Source organism: Coloeus monedula (assembly GCF_965178545.1).
Source record: "Coloeus monedula genome assembly, chromosome: 40".
Lineage (NCBI taxonomy): Eukaryota > Metazoa > Chordata > Aves > Passeriformes > Corvidae > Coloeus > Coloeus monedula.
The window spans coordinates 160,657-180,097 of NC_138820.1; the positions used below are offsets into that span (position 1 = coordinate 160,657).

Here is a 19,441-nt window from a genome sequence, read left to right on the forward strand (position 1 = left end):
GGGGGGTTCTGGGGGGGCTCGAGGGGGCTCGGGGGGGGCTCTGGTGGGGGTTGGGACACCAGGGGACATTGGGGGGACACGGGGGACACCCGTGGGGGGATCCGGGGGCTCTGGGGGGGCTCTGGGTGGGGGGGGACACACGAGGGGACATTGGGGGGACACGGGGGACACCCGTGGGGGGGTCTGGGGGGACTCTGTTGGGGGGGGACACGAATGGACAAGAGGGGGACACCCGGGGGGGGTTCGGGGGGGCTCGGGGGGGGCGGAGGGACACACGAGGGGACATTGGGGGGGACACGGGGACACCCGTGGGGGGGGGTTGGGGGCTTGGGAGGGGTGGAGGGGACACGAGGGGGACACGGGGACACCCGTGGGGGGGTCTGGGGTGGCTCTGTTAGGGGGGGACACACGAGGGGACATTGGGGGGGACACGGGGGACACTCGTGGGGGGGCCTGGGGGAGTCTGGGGGGGGCTCTGGTGGGGGGGGGACACGAGGGGGACACGGGGGACACCCGTGGGGGGGCCTGGGGGGGTCTAGGGGGGCTCTGGGTGGGGGGGGACCCACGAGGGGACATTGGGGGGACACGGGGGACACCCGTGCGGGGGGAATTGAGGGGTGGTCCCAGCCCAGGGGGGTCCCAGCGGCTCGGGGGGGTCCAAAAAGGGACGCGGGGGGACTTTGGGGGCTCCGCGCCCCCCTCGGGACCCCAAAACTGCCCCAAAACGCCCCAAAACGGGGCTGGGCCCGCGCCCCTCCCCGGCCGCAGCTGTCAATCAAAGCTAAGCCACGCCTCCTCCCTGTGTGGTCACGCCCCTTCCAATGCCGTATAAGGGTAATGCCCATATATGGGCAGGTCACGCCCACTCCGCTCTGGCCACGCCCCTTTCGCCGCGTCTGTCGCCGCCGCCATGTTGGATGTGGGCGGAAAGCGGAAGTGACGTCACAGAAGGCGGCAGCCCGGGCGGAAGTGAAGGCGGCGGGAAAGCGGTGAGGGGAGACTGGGGGAACTGGGAGGGAACTGGGGGGGACTGGGGGGGACTGGGAGGGATTGGAGGGCACTGGAGGGCAGTGGGATGGACTGGGGGGAACTGGGAAGGGACTGGGAGGCAACTGGGGGAGGCTGGGAGGGAACTGGGATGGCACTGGGGGGGACTGGGAGGGAACTGGGAGAGACTGGGGGAACTGGGAGAGACTGGGAGGGATTGGAGGGCACTGGAGGGCAGTGGGATGGACTGGGGGGAACTGGGGCGGGACTGGGATGGAACTGGGAGGGAACTGGGAGGGGCTGGGGGGCATTGGGAGGGAACTGGGGGACACTGGGGGGGACTGGGAGGGACTGGGAGGGAACTGGGGAGCACTGGTGCTGGTTATACTGGGAGCACTGGGAGTTCCTGGGATCGCTGGTGCTGGTCATACTGGGAGCACTGGGTTATACTGGCTTACTCTGGGTTATACTGGGTTATACTGGGTTATACTGGGAGCACTGGCTTATACTGGGTTATACTGGGAGCGCTGGGTTATACTGGGTTATACTGGGTTATACTGGGAGCGCTGGGTTATACTGGCAGCACTGGGTTATACTGGGTTATACTGGGTTATACTGGGAGCGCTGGGTTATACTGGGTTATACTGGGTTATACTGGGTCATACTGGGTTATACTGGGAGCGCTGGGTCGTACTGGGTCATACTGGGAGCGCTGGGTCGTACTGGGTCATACTGGGTTATACTGGGTTATACTGGGAGCACTGAGTCATACTGGGTTATACTGGGTTATACTGGGTTATACTGGGAGCGCTGGGTTATACTGGGTTATACTGGGTTGTACTGGGAGCGCTGGGTTATACTGGGTTATACTGGGTTATACTGGGTTATACTGGGAGCACTGAGTCATACTGGGTTATACTGGGTTATACTGGGAGCGCTGGGTTATACTGGGTTATACTGGGTTATACTGGGTCATACTGGGTTATACTGGATCATACTGGGTTATACTGGGTTATACTGGGAGCGCTGGGTTATACTGGGTTATACTGGGTTATACTGGGAGCACTGGGTCATACTGGGTCATACTGGGTCATACTGGGTTATACTGGGTTATACTGGGTTATACTGGGAGCACTGGGTTATACTGGGTCATACTGGGTTATACTGGATCATACTGGGTTATACTGGGTTATACTGGGAGCGCTGGGTTATACTGGCTTATACTGGGTTATACTGGGAGCGCTGGGTCATACTGGGTCATACTGGGTCATACTGGATCATACTGGGTCATACTGGGTCATACTGGGTCATACTGGGAGCACTGGGCGGTTCCGGACCCTCCCCCCCCATTTTGGGATCCTCTGGAATTTTTGGGGACCCCCCCTCCCCCCCCCCCTTTTGCATTTTGGTCTCTCCCAAAAAGTTCCTCCCCCCCCCCCCCGCAATTTTTTGGGATCTCCCATTGAATTTTTGGGGTCCCCCTTTGGAATTTGGGGATCGGGGATTTTTTGGGATCTTCCCTGGAATTTTTGGGATCCCTCTGGAATTTTTTAGGGTCTCTGGGGTGGAAATTTGGGCTCAAATCTGAATTTTTTCGGGTCCCTGGGGTGGAAATTTGGGCTCCAAGCTGAATTTTTTTGTTCTTTTCTCCCATTCCCGGATTTTTTTTGGGGTCCCCCTTTGGAATTTCGGGATCCCAAAATTTTTTGGGATCTTCCCTGGAATTTTGGGATCCCTCTGGAATTTTTTAGGGTCTCTGGGGTGGAAATTTGGGCTCAAATCTGAATTTTTGGGGTCCCTGGGGTGGAAATTTGGGCTCCAATCTGAATTTTTTTGGGGTGTCTGAGGTGGAAATTTGGGCTCCAAGCTGAATTTTTTCTCCCATTCCCGGATTTTTTGGGGTCCCCCTTCGGAATTTTGGGATCGGGGATTTTTTTGGGATCCTCCCTGGAATTTTTGGGACTCTCTGGAATTTTTTGGGGTCTCTGGGGTGAATTTTGGGGTGTCTGGGGTGGAAATTTGGGCTCCAAGCTGAATTTTTTCTCCCATTCCTGGATTTTTTGGGGTCCCCCTTTGGAATTTTGGGATCGAGGATTTTTTGGGATCCTCCCATTAATTTTTGGGATCCTCTGGAATTTTTTGGGGTCCCTGGGGTGGAAATTTGGGCTCAAATCTGAATTTTTTGGGTCTCTGGGGTGGAAATTTGGACTCCAAGCTGAATTTTTTTGCTCTTTTCTCCCATTCCCGGATTTTTTTTGGGGTCCCCCTTTGGAATTTCGGGATCCCAAAATTTTTTGGGATCCTCCCTGGAATTTTTGGGATCCCTCTGGAATTTTTTGGGGTGGAAATCCGGGCTCCAATCTTCATTTTCCCCTCTTCCCCGCAGGAATTTCCGCCCATTCCCGGATTTTTTCGGGCTCCCCTTTCGGAATTTGGGGATCGGGGATTTTTTTGGGATCCTCCCTGGAATTTTTGGGATTCTCTGGAATTTTTTGGGGTCCCTGGGGTGGAAATTTGGGCTCCAATCTGAATTTTTTTGGGGTGTCTGAGGTGGAAATTTGGGGTCAAAGCTGAATTTTTTCTCCCATTCCCAGATTTTTTTTGGGGATTCCCCTTTGGAATTTTGGGATCGGGGATTTTTTGGGATCCTCCCATTAATTTTTGGGATCCTCTGGAATTTTTTGGGGTCCCTGGGGTGAATTTTGGGGTCTCTGGGGTGGAAATTTGGGCTCCAAGCTGAATTTTTTTGCTCTTTTCTCCCATTCCCGGATTTTTTTGGGGTCCCCCTTTGGAATTTGGGGATCGGGAATTTTTTGGGATCCTCCCTGGAATTTTTGGGACCCTCTGGAATTTTTGGGGGTTTTTAGGGGTGAAAATTTGAGCTCCAAGCTGAATTTTTGGCGTCTCTGGGGTGGAAATTTGGGGTCAAAGCTGAATTTTTTCTCCCATTCCTGGATTTTTTTGGGGTCCCCCTTTGGAATTTCGGGATCCCGGAATTTTTTGGGATCCTCCCTGGAATTTTTGGGATCCCTCTGGAATTTTTGGGGGTTTTTAGGGATGAAAATCCGGGCTCCAATCTTCATTTTCCCCTCTTCCCCGCAGGAATTTCCGCCCATTCCCGGATTTTTTCGGGCTCCCCTTTGGGAATTTGGGGATCGGGGATTTTTTTGGGATCCCCTCTGGAACTTTTTGGGATTCTCTGGAATTTTTGGGGGGCTCCATGACCGTGCACAACCTGTACATCTTCGACCGCGGCGGCTGCTGCCTCTTCTACAGCGAGTGGCACCGGCGGCGCCCGGCGGGCATGGCCCAGGAGGAGGTGGGCAGGCAGCGGAATTCCGGGAATTCCGGGAATTTCGGGAATTTCGGGAATTTTGGGGAATTTCGGGGAATTTCGGGGAATTTCGGGGATTTTTCGGAGTTTTTTTTGGAATTTTGGGGGGTTTTTCTGGGGATTTTTGGGGGATTTTTGGGGGATTTTTGGAATTTTGGGGGGTCTTGTGGGAATTTTTGGGGATTCGGGGGAATTTTCGGGGATTTTGGGGAATTTAGGGGAATTTTGGGGGGATTTTTAGGAACTTTTGGGGGGAATTTTTGGGAATTTCTGGGGGATTTTCGGGCGTTTTTCTGGAATGTTCAGGGAATTTCGGGGATTTGGGGGAATTTTTGGGGATTTCGGGGATTTTTGGGAATTTTGGGGCTTTTTTGGGAATTTTCAGGAATGTTTTGGAAATTTTGGGGGGTCTTTTGGGAACTTTTGGAGATTTGGGGGAAATTTCGGGGATTTTTTGGGGAATTTTTTGGAATTTTGGGGGATTTTCGGGGCTTTTCTGGGGATTTTTTTTGATTTTGGGAATTTTTTGGATTTTGGGGAATTTTTGGTAACTTTTGGGAATTTTCAGGCATTATGGGGAGTTTTCAAGAAATTTCTTGGGAACTTTTTGGGAATTTTGGGGATTTTTTGGGGAATTTTTGGGAATTTGGGGGATTTTCGGGGATTTTGGGGGGATTTTTTGAAATTTTCGGGGAATTTCGGGGCTTTCTTGGGAATTTTCAGGAATTTTGGGAATTTTTGGAATTTTCGGGAATTTTCGGGAATTTTCAGGCATTATGGGGAATTTTCGGGAATTTCTTGGAAATTTTTTGGGAATTTTGGGGATTTTTTGGGGGAATTTTTGGGGGTTCTTTGGGAATATTTTGGAACTTTTGGGGGTCTTTTGGGAATTTGTGGAGATTTTTTGGAATTTTCGGGGATTTTCGGGAATTTCGGGAATTGGGGGAATTTGGGGGAATTTCGGGGACTTTTCGGAGTTTTTTTTGGAATTTTGGGGGGTTTTTCTGGGGATTTTTGGGGATTTTGGGGGGATTTTGGGGGGAATATTTTGGAATTTTGGGGGGTCTTGTGGGAACTTTTGGAGATTTGGGGGAAATTTCGGGGATTTTGGGGAATTTAGGGGAATTTTGGGGGGATTTTTAGGAACTTTTGGGGGTTTTTGGGGGGAATTTTTGGGAATTTCTGGGGGATTTTCGGGCGTTTTTCTGGAATGTTCAGGGAATTTCGGGGATTTGGGGGAATTTTTGGGGATTTTTGGGAATTTTGGGGCTTTTTTGGGAATTTTCTGGGAATGTTTTGGAAATTTTGGGGGGTCTTTTGGGAACTTTTGGAGATTTGGGGGAAATTTCGGGGATTTTTGGGGAATTTTTTGGAATTTTGGGGGATTTTCGGGGCTTTTGGGAATTTTCAGGCATTATGGGGAGTTTTCAAGAAATTTCTTGGGAATTTTTGGGGAATTTTGGGGATTTTTTGGGGAATTTTTGGGAATTTGGGGGATTTTGGGGGGATTTTTTGAAATTTTCGGGGAATTTCGGGGCCTTCTTGGGAATTTTCAGGAATATGGGGAATTTTTGGAATTTTCGGGAATTTTCGGGAATTTTCAGGCATTATGGGGAATTTTCAAGAAATTTCTTGGGAATTTTTGGGGAATTTTGGGGATTTTTTGGGGAATTTTTGGGAATTTGGGGGATTTTCGGGGATTTTGGGGGGATTTTTTGAAATTTTCGGGGAATTTCGGGGCTTTCTTGGGAATTTTGGGAATTTTTGGAATTTTCGGGAATTTTCGGGAATTTTCAGGCATTATGGGGAATTTTCGGGAATTTCTTGGAAATTTTTTGGGACTTTTGGGGATTTTTTGGGGGAATTTTTGGGGGTTCTTTGGGAATATTTTGGAACTTTTGGGGGTCTTTTGGGAATTTGTGGAGATTTTTTGGAATTTTTGGGGAATTTCGGGAATTTCGGGAATTGGGGGAATTTCGGGGACTTTTCGGAGTTTTTTTTGGAATTTTGGGGGGTTTTTCTGGGGATTTTTGGGGATTTTTGGGGGATTTTGGGGGGAATATTTTGGAATTTTGGGGGGTCTTGTGGGAACTTTTGGAGATTCTGGGGAATTTTCGGGGATTTTGGGGAATTTAGGGGAATTTTGGGGGGATTTTTAGGAACTTTTGGGGGGAATTTTTGGGAATTTCTGGGGGATTTTCGGGCGTTTTCTGGAATGTTCAGGGAATTTCGGGGATTTTTGGGAATTTTTGGGGATTTTTGGGAATTTTGGGGCTTTTTTGGGAATTTTCTGGGAATGTTTTGGAAATGTTGGGGGGTCTTTTGGGAACTTTTGGAGATTTGGGGGAAATTTTGGGGATTTTTGGGGAATTTTTTGGAATTTTGGTGGATTTTCAGGGCTTTTCTGGGTTTTTTTTTGATTTTGGGAATTTTTTGGATTTTGGGGAATTTTTGGTAACTTTTGGGAATTTTCAGGCATTATGGGGAGTTTTCAAGAAATTTCTTGGGAATTTTTGGGGAATTTTGGGGATTTTTTGGGGAATTTTTGGGAATTTGGGGGATTTTGGGGGGATTTTTTGAAATTTTCGGGGAATTTCGGGGCTTTCTTGGGAATTTTCAGGAATTTTGGGAATTTTTGGAATTTTCGGGAATTTTCGGGAATTTTCGGGAATTTTCAGGCATTATGGGGAATTTTCAAGAAATTTCTTGGGAACTTTTTGGGAATTTTGGGGATTTTTTTGGGGAATTTTTGGGAATTTGGGGGATTTTCGGGGATTTTGGGGGGATTTTTTGAAATTTTCGGGGAATTTCGGGGCTTTCTTGGGAATTTTCAGGAATTTTGGGAATTTTTGGAATTTTCGGGAATTTTCGGGAATTTTCAGGCATTATGGGGAATTTTCGGGAATTTCTTGGAAATTTTTTGGGACTTTTGGGGATTTTTTGGGGGAATTTTTGGGGGTTCTTTGGGAATATTTTGGAACTTTTGGGGGTCTTTTGGGAATTTGTGGAGATTTTTTGGAATTTTTGGGGAATTTCGGGAGTCTGGGAATTGGGGGAATTTGGGGGAATTTCGGGGAATTTGGGGGAATTTCGGGGACTTTTTGGAGTTTTTTTGGAATTTTGGGGGATTTATTTTGATTTTCGGGGCTTTTTTGGGAATTTTTGGGGAATATTTTGGAATTTTGGGGGGTCTTTTGGAAACTTTTGGAGATTCTGGGGAATTTTTGGGGATTTTGGGGAATTCGGGGGAATTTTTTGGGATTTTTTGAAAATTTTTTGGAATGTTCAGGGAATTTCGGGGATTTTTGGGAATTTTCAGGAATTTCGGGGATTTTTGGGAATTTTTTGGGAATATTTTAAAATGTTGGGGGGTCTTTTGGGAACTTTTGGAGATTTTGGGGATTTTTTGGGGATTTTGGGAATTTTTTGGAAATTTTCAGGGATTTTGGGAAATTTTCAGGAATTTCAGGGATTTTTGGGAAGTTTTTGGGGATTTTCTGGGATTTTTGGGGATTTTCAGGAATGCGCAGGAAATTTTGGAGATTTTGAGGGTTTTTTTTGTTTTTTGGGAATTTCTGGGAATTTCGGGGACTTTTCGGAGTTTTTTTTGGAATTTTGGGGGGTTTTTCTGGGGATTTTGGGGGATTTTGGGGGGAATATTTTGGAATTTTGGGGGGTCTTGTGGGAACTTTTGGAGATTTGGGGGAAATTTCGGGGATTTTGGGGAATTTAGGGGAATTTTGGGGGGATTTTTAGGAACTTTTGGGGGGAATTTTTGGGAATTTCTGGGGGATTTTCGGGCGTTTTCTGGAATGTTCAGGGAATTTCGGGGATTTTTGGGAATTTTTGGGGATTTTTGGGAATTTTGGGGCTTTTTTGGGAATTTTCTGGGAATGTTTTGGAAATGTTGGGGGGTCTTTTGGGAACTTTTGGAGATTTGGGGGAAATTTCGGGGATTTTTTGGGGAATTTTTTGGAATTTTGGGGGATTTTTGGTAACTTTTGGGAATTTTCAGGCATTATGGGGAGTTTTCAAGAAATTTCTTGGGAATTTTTGGGGAATTTTGGGGATTTTTTGGGGAATTTTTGGGAATTTGGGGGATTTGGGGGGGATTTTTTGAAATTTTCGGGGAATTTCGGGGCTTTCTTGGGAATTTTCAGGAATATGGGGAATTTTTGGAATTTTCGGGAATTTTCGGGAATTTTCGGGAATTTTCGGGAATTTTCAGGCATTATGGGGAATTTTCAAGAAATTTCTTGGGAATTTTTTGGGAATTTTGGGGATTTTTTGGGGAATTTTTGGGAATTTGGGGGATTTTCGGGGATTTTGGGGGGATTTTTTGAAATTTTCGGGGAATTTCGGGGCTTTCTTGGGAATTTTGGGAATTTTTGGAATTTTCGGGAATTTTCGGGAATTTTCAGGCATTATGGGGAATTTTCGGGAATTTCTTGGAAATTTTTTGGGACTTTTGGGGATTTTTTTGGGGGAATTTTTGGGGGTTCTTTGGGAATATTTTGGAACTTTTGGGGGTCTTTTGGGAATTTGTGGAGATTTTTTTGAATTTTCGGGAATTTTCGGGAATTTCGGGAATCTGGGAATTGGGGGAATTTCGGGGAATTTCGGGGACTTTTTGGAGTTTTTTTTGATTTTTGGGGGATTTATTTTGATTTTTGGGGCTTTTTTGGGAATTTTTGGGGAATATTTTGGAATTTTGGGGGTTCTTTTGGAAACTTTTGGAGATTCTGGGGAATTTTTGGGGATTTTGGGGAATTCGGGGGAATTTCGGGGGATTTTTTGAAAATTTTTTGGAATGTTCAGGGAATTTCGGGGATTTTTGGGAATTTTCAGGGATTTTTGGGAATTTTCAGGAATTTCGGGGATTTTTGGGAATTTTTTGGGAATATTTTGAAATGTTGGGGGTCTTTTGGGAACTTTTGGAGATTTTGGGGATTTTTTGGGGATTTTGGGAATTTTTTGGAAATTTTCAGGGATTTTGGGGAATTTTCAGGAATTTCGGGGATTTTTGGGAAGTTTTTGGGGATTTTCTGGGATTTTTGGGGATTTTCAGGAATGCGCAGGAAATTTTGGAGATTTTGGGGGGTTTTTTTGTTTTTTGGGAATTTCTGGGAATTTCGGGGATTTTGGGGATTTTTTTTTAATTTTTGGGGAATTTTGGGGGTCTGGGGAAGGATTTTGGGGGATTTGGGGGTTTGGGATTCAGGATTTTTGGGAATTTTTGGGAATTTGGGGGGGTTTTAGGAATTTTGGGGGATTTGTGGGTTTGGGGAGGGATTTGGGGGACTTTTGGGGGGAATTTGTGAATTTTGGGGGAGAATTTGTGGATTTTTGGGGGGGGCTGGGGGGTTTGGGGTTTGAGAATTTGGGGAATTTTTGGGGAATTGGGGAATTTCTGGGGATTTTTGGGATTTGGGGGCATTTGGGGGGGATTTGGGGGGATTTTGAGGGGAATTTTGGGGGGGAATTTGTGAATTTTGGGGGGATTTGGGGGTTGGGGTCCTGCAGGAGGAGGTTGGGATTTGGGAATTTTGGGAATTCGGGGATTTTTTGGGGAATTTGGGGGCTCTGGGAGGGTTCGGGGGTCCCTCAGTGGGAGGTTTGGGGAAACTGGGGGGGGTTTGGAGATTCCTAAAAAATCCCCAAATCCCCCCCAAAATGCCCCAAAATCCCCAAATTTCCCCCAAAATCCCCTAAAATCCCCCTGAAATCCCCAAAAAATCCCCCAAACCCCCCCAAAATTCACAAAAACCTCAAATCCCCCCCAAATCCCCCCAAAATCCCCTAAAATTCCCCAAATTCCCTCCAATTCCCCCGCCCCAATTCCCCCCTAATTCCCTAAAATCTGCCTGAAGTCCCCTAAAATTCCCCAAATTCCCCCCAAATCCCCCAAATTCCCCCAAAATTCCCCCAATTCCCCCCAAAATCCCCTAAATTTCCCCAAATCTCCCCCCAAACTCCCCAAAATGCCCCAAATCCCCCCCAAATTCCCCTAAAATTCCCAAATCCCCCCCAAATTCTCAGTCCCTCCCGTCTGAATTCCCAAATCCCCTAAAATCCCTCTCAAACTCCCCCAAAGTTCCCAAATTTCCCCCCGAAATTCCCTAAAATCTGCCCGGAATCCCGTAAAATTCCCCAAATTCTCCCCCAAATCCCCTAAAATTGCCCCCAAATCCCCCAAGATTCCCCAAATTCCCCGTCAAAATCCCCCAAAATTCCCCAAAATCCCCCCAAAATTCCCAAAATCCCCCCAAATCCCCCCAAATTCCCGCATCCCGGCAGGAGTTCAAGCTGATGTTCGGGATGCTTTTCTCCCTGCGCTCCTTCGTGGCCAAGATGAGTCCCACGGACATGTATCCAAAATTTGGGGGCCGGGAACCCCCAAAAAATCCCCGGGAATCCCCAAAAAACCCCCGGGAATCCCCAAAAACCCCGGGAATCCCCAAAAAATCCCCGGGAATCCCCAAATTCCGGCCGGGAACCCCCAAAAACCCCGGGAATCCCAAAAAAAACCCCGGGAATCCCCAAATTCCGGCCGGGAATCCCCAAAAAATCCCTGGGAATCCCCAAATTCCGGCCGGGAACCCCCAAAAAATCCCCGGGAATCCCCAAAAAATCCCCGGGAATCCCCAAATTCCGGCTGGGAACCCCCAAAAAATCCCCGGGAATCCCCAAATTCCGGCCGGGAACCCCAAAAAATCCCCGGGAATCCCCAAATTCCAGCCGGGAACCCCCAAAAAATCCCCGGGAATCCCCAAAAAATCCCCGGGAATCCCCAAAAAACTCCCGGGAATCCCCAAAATCCGGCTGGGAACCCCCAAAAAATCCCCGGGAATCCCCAAATTCCGGCCGGGAATCCCAAAAAAAACCCTGGGAATCCCCAAATTCCAGCCGGGAACCCCCAAAAAATCCCCGGGAATCCCCAAAAACCCCGGGAATCCCAAAAATTCCCCCGGGAATCCCCAAAAAATCCCCGGGAATCCCCAAAAAAACCCCGGGAATCCCAAAAGACCCCTGGGAACCCCAAAAAACCCCCGGGAATCCCAAAAATTCCGGCCGGGAACCCCCAAAAAATCCCCGGGAATCCCCAAATTCCGGCCGGGAATCCCAAAAAATCCCCGGGAATCCCCAAATTCCGGCCGGGAATCCCAAAAAAATCCCAAAAATCCCCAAAATCCGGCCGGGAATCCCAAAAAACCCCGGGAATCCCCAAATTCCGGCCGGGAATCCCAAAAAAACCCCCGGGAATCCCCAAATTCCGGCCGGGAATCCCCAAAAAATCCCCGGGAATCCCAAAAAAACCCTGGGAATCCTCCAAAAATTCCCTGGGATCCCAAAAAATTCCGGGAGATCCCAGAAACTGAGGGGGCGGGGGGGGGAGGGGATCCTGGGTAAGGAAATTTGGGGGGAATTGGGGCAATTCCCGAGGGTTTGGGGACCCCGGGAAATTTGGGAATTTGGGGAATTTGGGGAATTTGGGATCCTGGAGAAGCCGAAATCATCGAAAGAGAGATTTGGGGATGGATTTGGGGGGAATTTGGGCGGATTTGGGATGAATTTTGGGAGGATTTGGGGGAATTTGGGGTCGGGAAAAATCCCGAGGGTTTGGGGAGCCCCTGGAATTTCGGAATTTGGGGAATTTGGGATCCTGGAGAACCAAGAGAGATTCAGGGGGGGATTTGGGGATGGATTTTGGGGGAAATTTGGGGGAAATTTGGGGTCTGGGAGAATCCCGAGGGGTTTGGAGACCCCGGGAAATTTGGGAATTTTGGGAATTCGGGGAATTTGGGATCCTGGAGAACCCCGAATCATCGAAAAGGAGATTCGGGAAGGGATTTTGGGGGAATTTTGGGGGATTTTGGGGGGAATTGGGGTCTGGGGAGGATCCCGAGGGTTTGGGAACCCCTTGGAAATTTGGGAATTTCGGGAATTTGGGATCCTGGAGAACCCCGAATCATCGAAAAAGAGATTCGGGAAGGGATTTTGGGGGGATTTGGGATCTGGGGGGGATCCCGAGGGTTTGGGAACCCCTTGGAAATTTGGGAATTTCGGGAATTTGGGATCCTGGAGAACCAAGAGAGACTCGGGGGGGGGGGGGGGGGTTGGTTCTGGGATGGATTTTGGGGCGGATTCCGGGCGGATTCGGAGCGGAATTTCGGGCTCCGGGAGAATCCCGAGGGTTCGGGGCGGCTCCCGCGGCTGCGGGGGGATTTGGGGAATTTGGGGAATTTCGGGAATGCCGGGAATTGTCCTTAGCGCGCGCGGGCGGGACGGGTTCGTGGCGTTCCACACCAGCAAGTACCGCCTGCACTACCTGGAGACGCCCTCGGGGCTGCGCCTGGTGCTCAACACCGACCTGGGCGTGCCCAGCGCCCGCGAGGCGCTGCAGCACATCTACAGCAACGTGAGCCCCGAAAACCCCCATCCCGGCCCCAAAATCCCCGCCCAGAACCCCCAAATCCGCCCCGAAAAAACCCCAAAATCCCGGCCCCAAAAACCCCGCACAGAACCCCCAAATCCACCCCGAAAAAACCCCAAATCCCAGCCCCAAAATCCCCGGCCCCAGAACCCCGAAATCGCCCCGAAAAAAACCCCAAAATCCCGGCCCCGAAAAACCCCAATCCCGGCCCCAAAAAACCCGCACAGAACCCCCAAATCCGCCCCGAAAAAAACCCCAAAATCCCGGCCCCAAAAAACCCCAATCCCGGCCCCAAAATCCCCGCACAGAACCCCCAAATCCGCCCCGAAAAAAACCCCAAAATCCTGGCCCCAAAAAAAACCCCAAATCCCGGCCCCAAAAAACCCCAATCCCGGCCCCAAAAATCCCCCATCCCGGCCCCAAAAACCCCGCACAGAACCCCCAAATCCACCCCGAAAAAAACCCAAAATCCCGGCCCCAAAAAAGCCCCAAATCTGGCCCCAAAAATCCCCAATCCCGGCCCCAAATCTGCCCCGAAAAAACCCCAAAATCCCGGCCCCAAAAACCCCCATCCCGGCCCCAAAATCCCCGCACAGAACCCCCAAATCCACCCCGAAAAAAACCCCAAAATCCCGGCCCCAAAAAACCCCAAATCCCGGCCCCAAAAAACCCCAATCCCGGCCCCAAAAATCCCCGCACAGAACCCCGAAATCCGCCCCGAAAAAAACCCAAAATCCCGGCCCCAAAAAACCCCAATCCCGGCCCCAAAAACCCCGCACAGAACCCCGAAATCCGCCCCGAAAAAAACCCAAAATCCCGGCCCCAAAAAACCCCAATCCCGCTCCCAAAAAACCCGCACAGAACCCCCAAATCCGCCCCAAAAAAACCCCAAAATCCCGGCCCCAAAAAACCCCAATCCCGGCCCCAAAAAACCCCAATCCCGGCCCCAAAAAACCCGCCCAGAATCCCCAAATCCGCCCCGAAAAAAACCCCAAAATCCCGGCCCCAAAAAACCCCAATCCCGGCCCCAAAAATCCCCAATCCCGGCCCCAAATCCGCCCCGAAAAAACCCCAAAATCCCGGCCCCAAAAAACCCCAATCCCGCTCCCAAAAAACCCGCACAGAACCCCCAAATCCGCCCCAAAAAAACCCCAAAATCCCGGCCCCAAAAAACCCCAATCCCGGCCCCAAAAAACCCCAATCCCGGCCCCAAAAAACCCGCCCAGAATCCCCAAATCCGCCCCGAAAAAAACCCCAAAATCCCGGCCCCAAAAAACCCCAATCCCGGCCCCAAAAATCCCCAATCCCGGCCCCAAATCCGCCCCGAAAAAACCCCAAAATCCCGGCCCCAAAAAACCCCAATCCCGGCCCCAAAAAACCCCAAAATCCCGGCCCCAAAAATCCCCAATCCCGGCCCCAAAAAACCGGCACAGAACCCCAAAATCCGCCCCGAAAAAAACCCCAAATCCCGGCCCCAAAAAACCCCAATCCCGGCCCCAAAAATCCCCGCACAGAACCCCGAAATCCACCCCGAAAAAACCCCAAAATCCCGGCCCCAAAAAAGCCCCAAATCTGGCCCCAAAAATCCCCAATCCCGGCCCCAAATCCGCCCCGAAAAAACCCCAAAATCCCGGCCCCAAAAAACCCCAATCCCGGCCCCAAAAAACCCCAAAATCCCGGCCCCAAAAATCCCCAATCCCGGCCCCAAAAAACCGGCACAGAACCCCCAAATCCGCCCCGAAAAAAACCCCAAAATCCCGGCCCCAAAAACCCCGCACAGAACCCCCAAATCCGCCCCGAAAAAAACCCCAAAATCCCCGAATCCCGGCCCCAAAATCCCCGCCCAAAACCCCGAAATCCACCCCGAAAAAACCCCAAAATCCCGGCCCCAAAAACCCCAAATCCCGGCCCCAAAATCCCCAATCCCGGCCCCAAAATCCCCGCACAGAACCCCGAAATCCGCCCCGAAAAAAACCCCAAAATCCCCGAATCCCGGCCCCAAAATCCCCGCCCAAAACCCCGAAATCCACCCCGAAAAAAACCCAAAATCCCGGCCCCAAAAATCCCAAATCCCGGCCCCAAAAATCCCCATCCCGGCCCCAAAATCCCCGCCAAAAAGCCCGAAATCCACCCCGAAAAAAACCCCAAATCCCGGCCCCAAAAATCCCAAATCCCGGCCCCAAAATCCCCGCACAGAACCCCCAAATCCGCCCCGAAAAAAAACCCCAAAATCCGCCCCGAAAAAAAACAAAATCCCGGCCCCGAAAATCCCCAATCCCGGCCCCAAAATCCCCGAATCCCGGCCCCAAAATCCCCGCCCAAAACCCCGAAATCCGCCCCGAAAAAACCCCAAAATCCCGGCCCCAAAAATCCCCATCCCGGCCCCAAAAAACCCGCACAGAACCCCGAAATCCACCCCGAAAAAACCCCAAAATCCCGGCCCCAAAAAACCCCAATCCCGGCCCCAAAAAACCCCAAAATCCCGGCCCCAAAAATCCCCAATCCCGGCCCCAAAAAACCGGCACAGAACCCCAAAATCCGCCCCGAAAAAACCCCAAAATCCTGGCCCCAAAAAAACCCCAATCCCGGCCCCAAAAAACCCCAATCCCGGCCCCAAAAATCCCCGCACAGAACCCCCAAATCCGCCCCGAAAAAACCCCAAATCCTGCCCCGAAAAAACCCCAAAATCCCGGCCCCAAAATCCCCGCCTGGAACCCCAAAATCCCCTCCGGGAGCCCCAAAACCTGCCCCGAAAAAATCCCAAAATCCACCCCGAAAAACCCCAAATCCCAGCCCCGAAATCCCCACACAAAACCCCCAAATCCACCCCGGTCCTAAAACCCCGACCCCGCTCCCAAAATCCCCGAAATCCCCCCAAATCTGCCCCCAGATTCCCCCAAAATCTGCCCCAAATCCCCCCCGATCCCTAAAATCCCCCAAATCCACCCCAAATCCCCCAAATCTGCTCCCAAATCCCCCAAATCTGTCCCAAATCCTCGAAATCCCCCAAAATCTGCCCCCAAATCCCCCAAAATCCCCCCAAAATCTGCCCCAACTCCCCCAAAATCTGCCTCAAAATCCTCTAAATCTGCCCCAAATCCCCCAAATCTCCCCAAAATCCCCTAAATCCATCCCAAATCCTCAAAATCCCCCAAAATCCGCCCCAAATCCCCCAAATCTCCCCCAAAATTCCCCCGAATCTCCCCCAAATCCCCAAAATTCCCCCAAAATCCCCAAATCTCCCCCAAATTCCCCCAAATTCCCCCAAATCCCCCAAATCCCTCAAAATTCCCCCAAATCTCCCCCAAATTCCCCCAAATCCCTCAAAATTCCCCCAAATCTCCCCCAAATTCCCCCAAATCCCCCAAAATTCCCCAAATCTGCCCCCTGGGGGTTTTTAGGGTCCCTGGGGGGGGAGGGGTCGCGGTTTTGGGGTCCTGGGGGGGTCCCTGAGGGTGTCACCCCCCAAAAACCGGGAATTTCCCCAAAATAATGGGATTTTTCCCCCAAAATAATGGGATTTTTCCCCCAAAATAATGGGATTTTTCCCCCCAAATAGCGGGATTTCCCCCCCAAAAAGCGGTTTTCCCCAAAATAATGGGTTTTCCCCCCAAAATAACGGGATTTTCCCAAAATAATAGGATTTTTTCCCCCCCAAAAAATGGGATTTTCCCCAAATAATGGGATTTCCCCCCAAATAACGGGATTTTCCCCCCAAAAAAGGGATTTTTTCCCGAAATAACAGGATTTTCCCCAAAATAACGGGGATTTTTTTCCCCCAAATAATGGGATTTTCCCCAAAATAACGGGATTTTTTCCGTAAATAATAGGATTTTGCCCTAAATAATGGGGTTTTTTCCCAAAACTAATGGGATTTTGCCCCAAAATAACAGGGATTTTCTCGAAAATAATGGGATTTGTTTCCCCAAAAATAATTGGATTTTCCCCCAAATAACGGGTTTTTCCCCCCAAAAAAGGGATTTTTTCCCAAAATAACAGGATTTCCCCAAAATAACGGGATTTTTTCCCTAAATAATGGGATTTTTCCCAAAATAACGGGATTTTTCCCCTAAATAATAGGATTTTGCCCTAAATAATTTTTTTCCCGAACTAATGGGATTTCCCCCCAAAATAATGGGGTTTTTCCCAAGATAACGAGGTTTTTTTCCCAAATAATTGGATTTTTTCCCTAAATAGTCGGCTTTTTCCCAAAATACCAGGTTTTTTCCAAAATAGTAGGATTTTTCCCAAAACAATGGGGTTTTACCCCAAAATAACAGGGGTTTTCCCAAAATATTGGGATTTTTTTGCAAATAATAGGATTTCCCCCTAAATAATGGGATTTTTCCCCAAATCATGGTGGTTTTCCCACCAGACTGATGGGATTTTCCCCCAAATTAATGGGATTTTTCCCAAAACTGGGGGATTTCACCCCAAACCGGGAGGGTTTTCCCAAAATGGCGAGGTTTTGCCCAAAACTGGGGTTTTTTTTGCCCAAAACTGGGGTTTTTTTTGCCCAAACCAGCAGGATTTCACCCCAAACTGGGTCTTTTTTCCCAAACCAGCGGGATTTTTCCCAAACTGGGGATTTTTTGCCCAAACCACCAGGATTTCACCCCAAACCAGGGATTTTTCCCAAACCATCAAGATTTCACCCCAAACTGGGGTTTTTTCCCAAACTGGGTTGTTTTTCTGCAAACTGGGGATTTTTTGCCCAAACTGGCAGGATTTCACCCCAAACCAGGTTTTTTTCCCAAACCGGCCGGATTTAACCCCAAAATGGGATTTTTTTCCCGAACCAGGGGGATTTTTCCCAAACCAGCCGGATTTCACCCCAAACTGGGATGGGGATTTTTTGCCCAAACCAGCCGGATTTTCCCCCAAACTGGGATGGGGATTTTTTGCCCAAACCAGCCGGATTTCACCCCAAACCGGGATGGGGATTTTTTGCCCAAACCAGCCGGATTTTCCCCCAAACCGGGATGGGGGGTTTTTGCCCAAACCAGCCAGATTTCACCCCAAACCGGGATGGGGTTTTTTTGCCCAAACCGGCCGGATTTCACCCCAAACCGGGATGGGGTTTTTTTGCCCAAACCGGCCGGATTTCACCCCAAACCGGGATGGGGATTTTTTGCCCAAACCAGCCGGATTTCCCCCCAAACCGGGATGGGGATTTTTTGCCCAAACCGGCCGGATTTCACCCCAAACTGGGATGGGGATTTTTTGCCCAAACCGGCCGGATTTCACCCCAAACCGGGATGGGGATTTTTTGCCCAAACCAGCCGGATTTTCCCCCAAACCGGGATGGGGATTTTTTGCCCAAACCGGCCGGATTTCACCCCAAACTGGGATGGGGATTTTTTGCCCAAACCGGCCGGATTTCACCCCAAACTGGGATGGGGATTTTTTGCCCAAACCGGCCGGATTTCACCCCAAACCGGGATGGGGATTTTTTGCCCAAACCAGCCGGATTTCCCCCCAAACCGGGATGGGGGGTTTTTGCCCAAACCGGCCGGATTTCACTCCAAACCGGGATGGGTTTTTTTTGCCCAAACCGGCCGGATTTCACCCCAAACTGGGATGGGGATTTTTTGCCCAAACCGGCCGGATTTCACCCCAAACCGGGATGGGGATTTTTTGCCCAAACCAGCCGGATTTCACCCCAAACTGGGATGGGGATTTTTTGCCCAAACCATCTGGATCTCCCCCCAAACCGGGATGGGTTTTTTTTGCCCAAACCGGCCGGATTTTCCCCCAAACCGGGATGGGGATTTTTTGCCCAAACCGTCTGGATCTCCCCCCAAACTGGGATGGGGATTTTTTGCCCAAACCAGCCGGATTTTCCCCCAAACCGGGATGGGTTTTTTTTGCCCAAACCAGCCGGATTTCCCCCCAAACCGGGATGGGGATTTTTTGCCCAAACCAGCCGGATTTTCCCCCAGACCGGGATGGGGTTTTTTTGCCCAAACCGGCCGGATTTCACCCCAAACCGTGTCTCTCTCCGCAGCTGTTCGTGGAGCTGGTGGTGAAGAACCCTCTGTGCCCCCCCCGCGCCCCCGTGCAGAGCCTCCTGTTCCGGCAGCGCCTCGACGCCTTCGTGCGCAGCCTCCCCTACTTCGGGCCCCGCAACCCCAGCTGAGCCCCAAAAGGGACCCCAAAATCCTGATTGACAGCCCCAAAACCCCCAAATCCTGATCGACAGCCCCAAAATCCTGATCGACAGCCCCAAAAACCCCAAAATCCTGATTGACAGCCCCAAAATCCTGACTGACACCCCAAAATCCTGACTGACAGCCCCAAAAACCCCAAATCCTGATCGACAGCCCCAAAACCCCAAAGGGACCCCAAAACCCTGACTGACAGCCCCAAATCCTGATCGACAGCCCCAAAAACCCCAAAATCCTGATCGACAGCCCCAAATCCCCACTTCGGGCCCTGCAACCCCAGCTGAGCCTCAAAAACCCCAAAGGAACCCCAAAATCCTGACTGACAGCCCCAAAAACCCCAAAACCCTGATTGACAGCCCCAAATCCTGATTGACAGCCCCAAATCCTGATTGACAGCCCCAAATCCTGATCGACAGCCCCAAAAACCCCAAAGGGACCCCGAAATCCTGACTGACAGCCCCAAATCCCCACTTCGGGCCCCGCAACCCCAGCTGAGCCCCAAAAACCCCAAAAGGGACC

At 50.3% G+C, this 19,441-nt stretch overlaps 1 protein-coding gene across 1 annotated transcript; it reads left to right on the forward strand.

Annotated features, from left to right (window-relative positions):
• Nucleotides 1-958: 958 nt before the first annotated feature.
• On the forward strand, nucleotides 959-18,950 carry TRAPPC1 (trafficking protein particle complex subunit 1). Its single transcript, XM_082300518.1, has 5 exons — nucleotides 959-989; nucleotides 4,090-4,306; nucleotides 10,619-10,689; nucleotides 12,602-12,740; nucleotides 18,763-18,950. Exons 2-5 carry the CDS (start codon nucleotides 4,208-4,210, stop codon nucleotides 18,892-18,894), a joined length of 441 nt encoding a protein of 146 aa, XP_082156644.1. The 5' UTR covers nucleotides 959-989; nucleotides 4,090-4,207; the 3' UTR covers nucleotides 18,895-18,950.
• The last annotated feature ends 491 nt before the right edge of the window (nucleotides 18,951-19,441 follow it).

Coding starts and splice junctions, on each gene's coding strand:
- TRAPPC1 (XM_082300518.1), top strand. CDS start 4,208: ATGACCGTGCACAACCTGTACATCTTCGACCGCGGCGGCTGCTGCCTC. Junction 10,690..12,601: donor AAGATGAGTCCCACGGACAT/GTATCCAAAATT, acceptor TAGCGCGCGCGG/GCGGGACGGGTTCGTGGCGT. Junction 12,741..18,762: donor TGCAGCACATCTACAGCAAC/GTGAGCCCCGAA, acceptor CTCTCTCCGCAG/CTGTTCGTGGAGCTGGTGGT.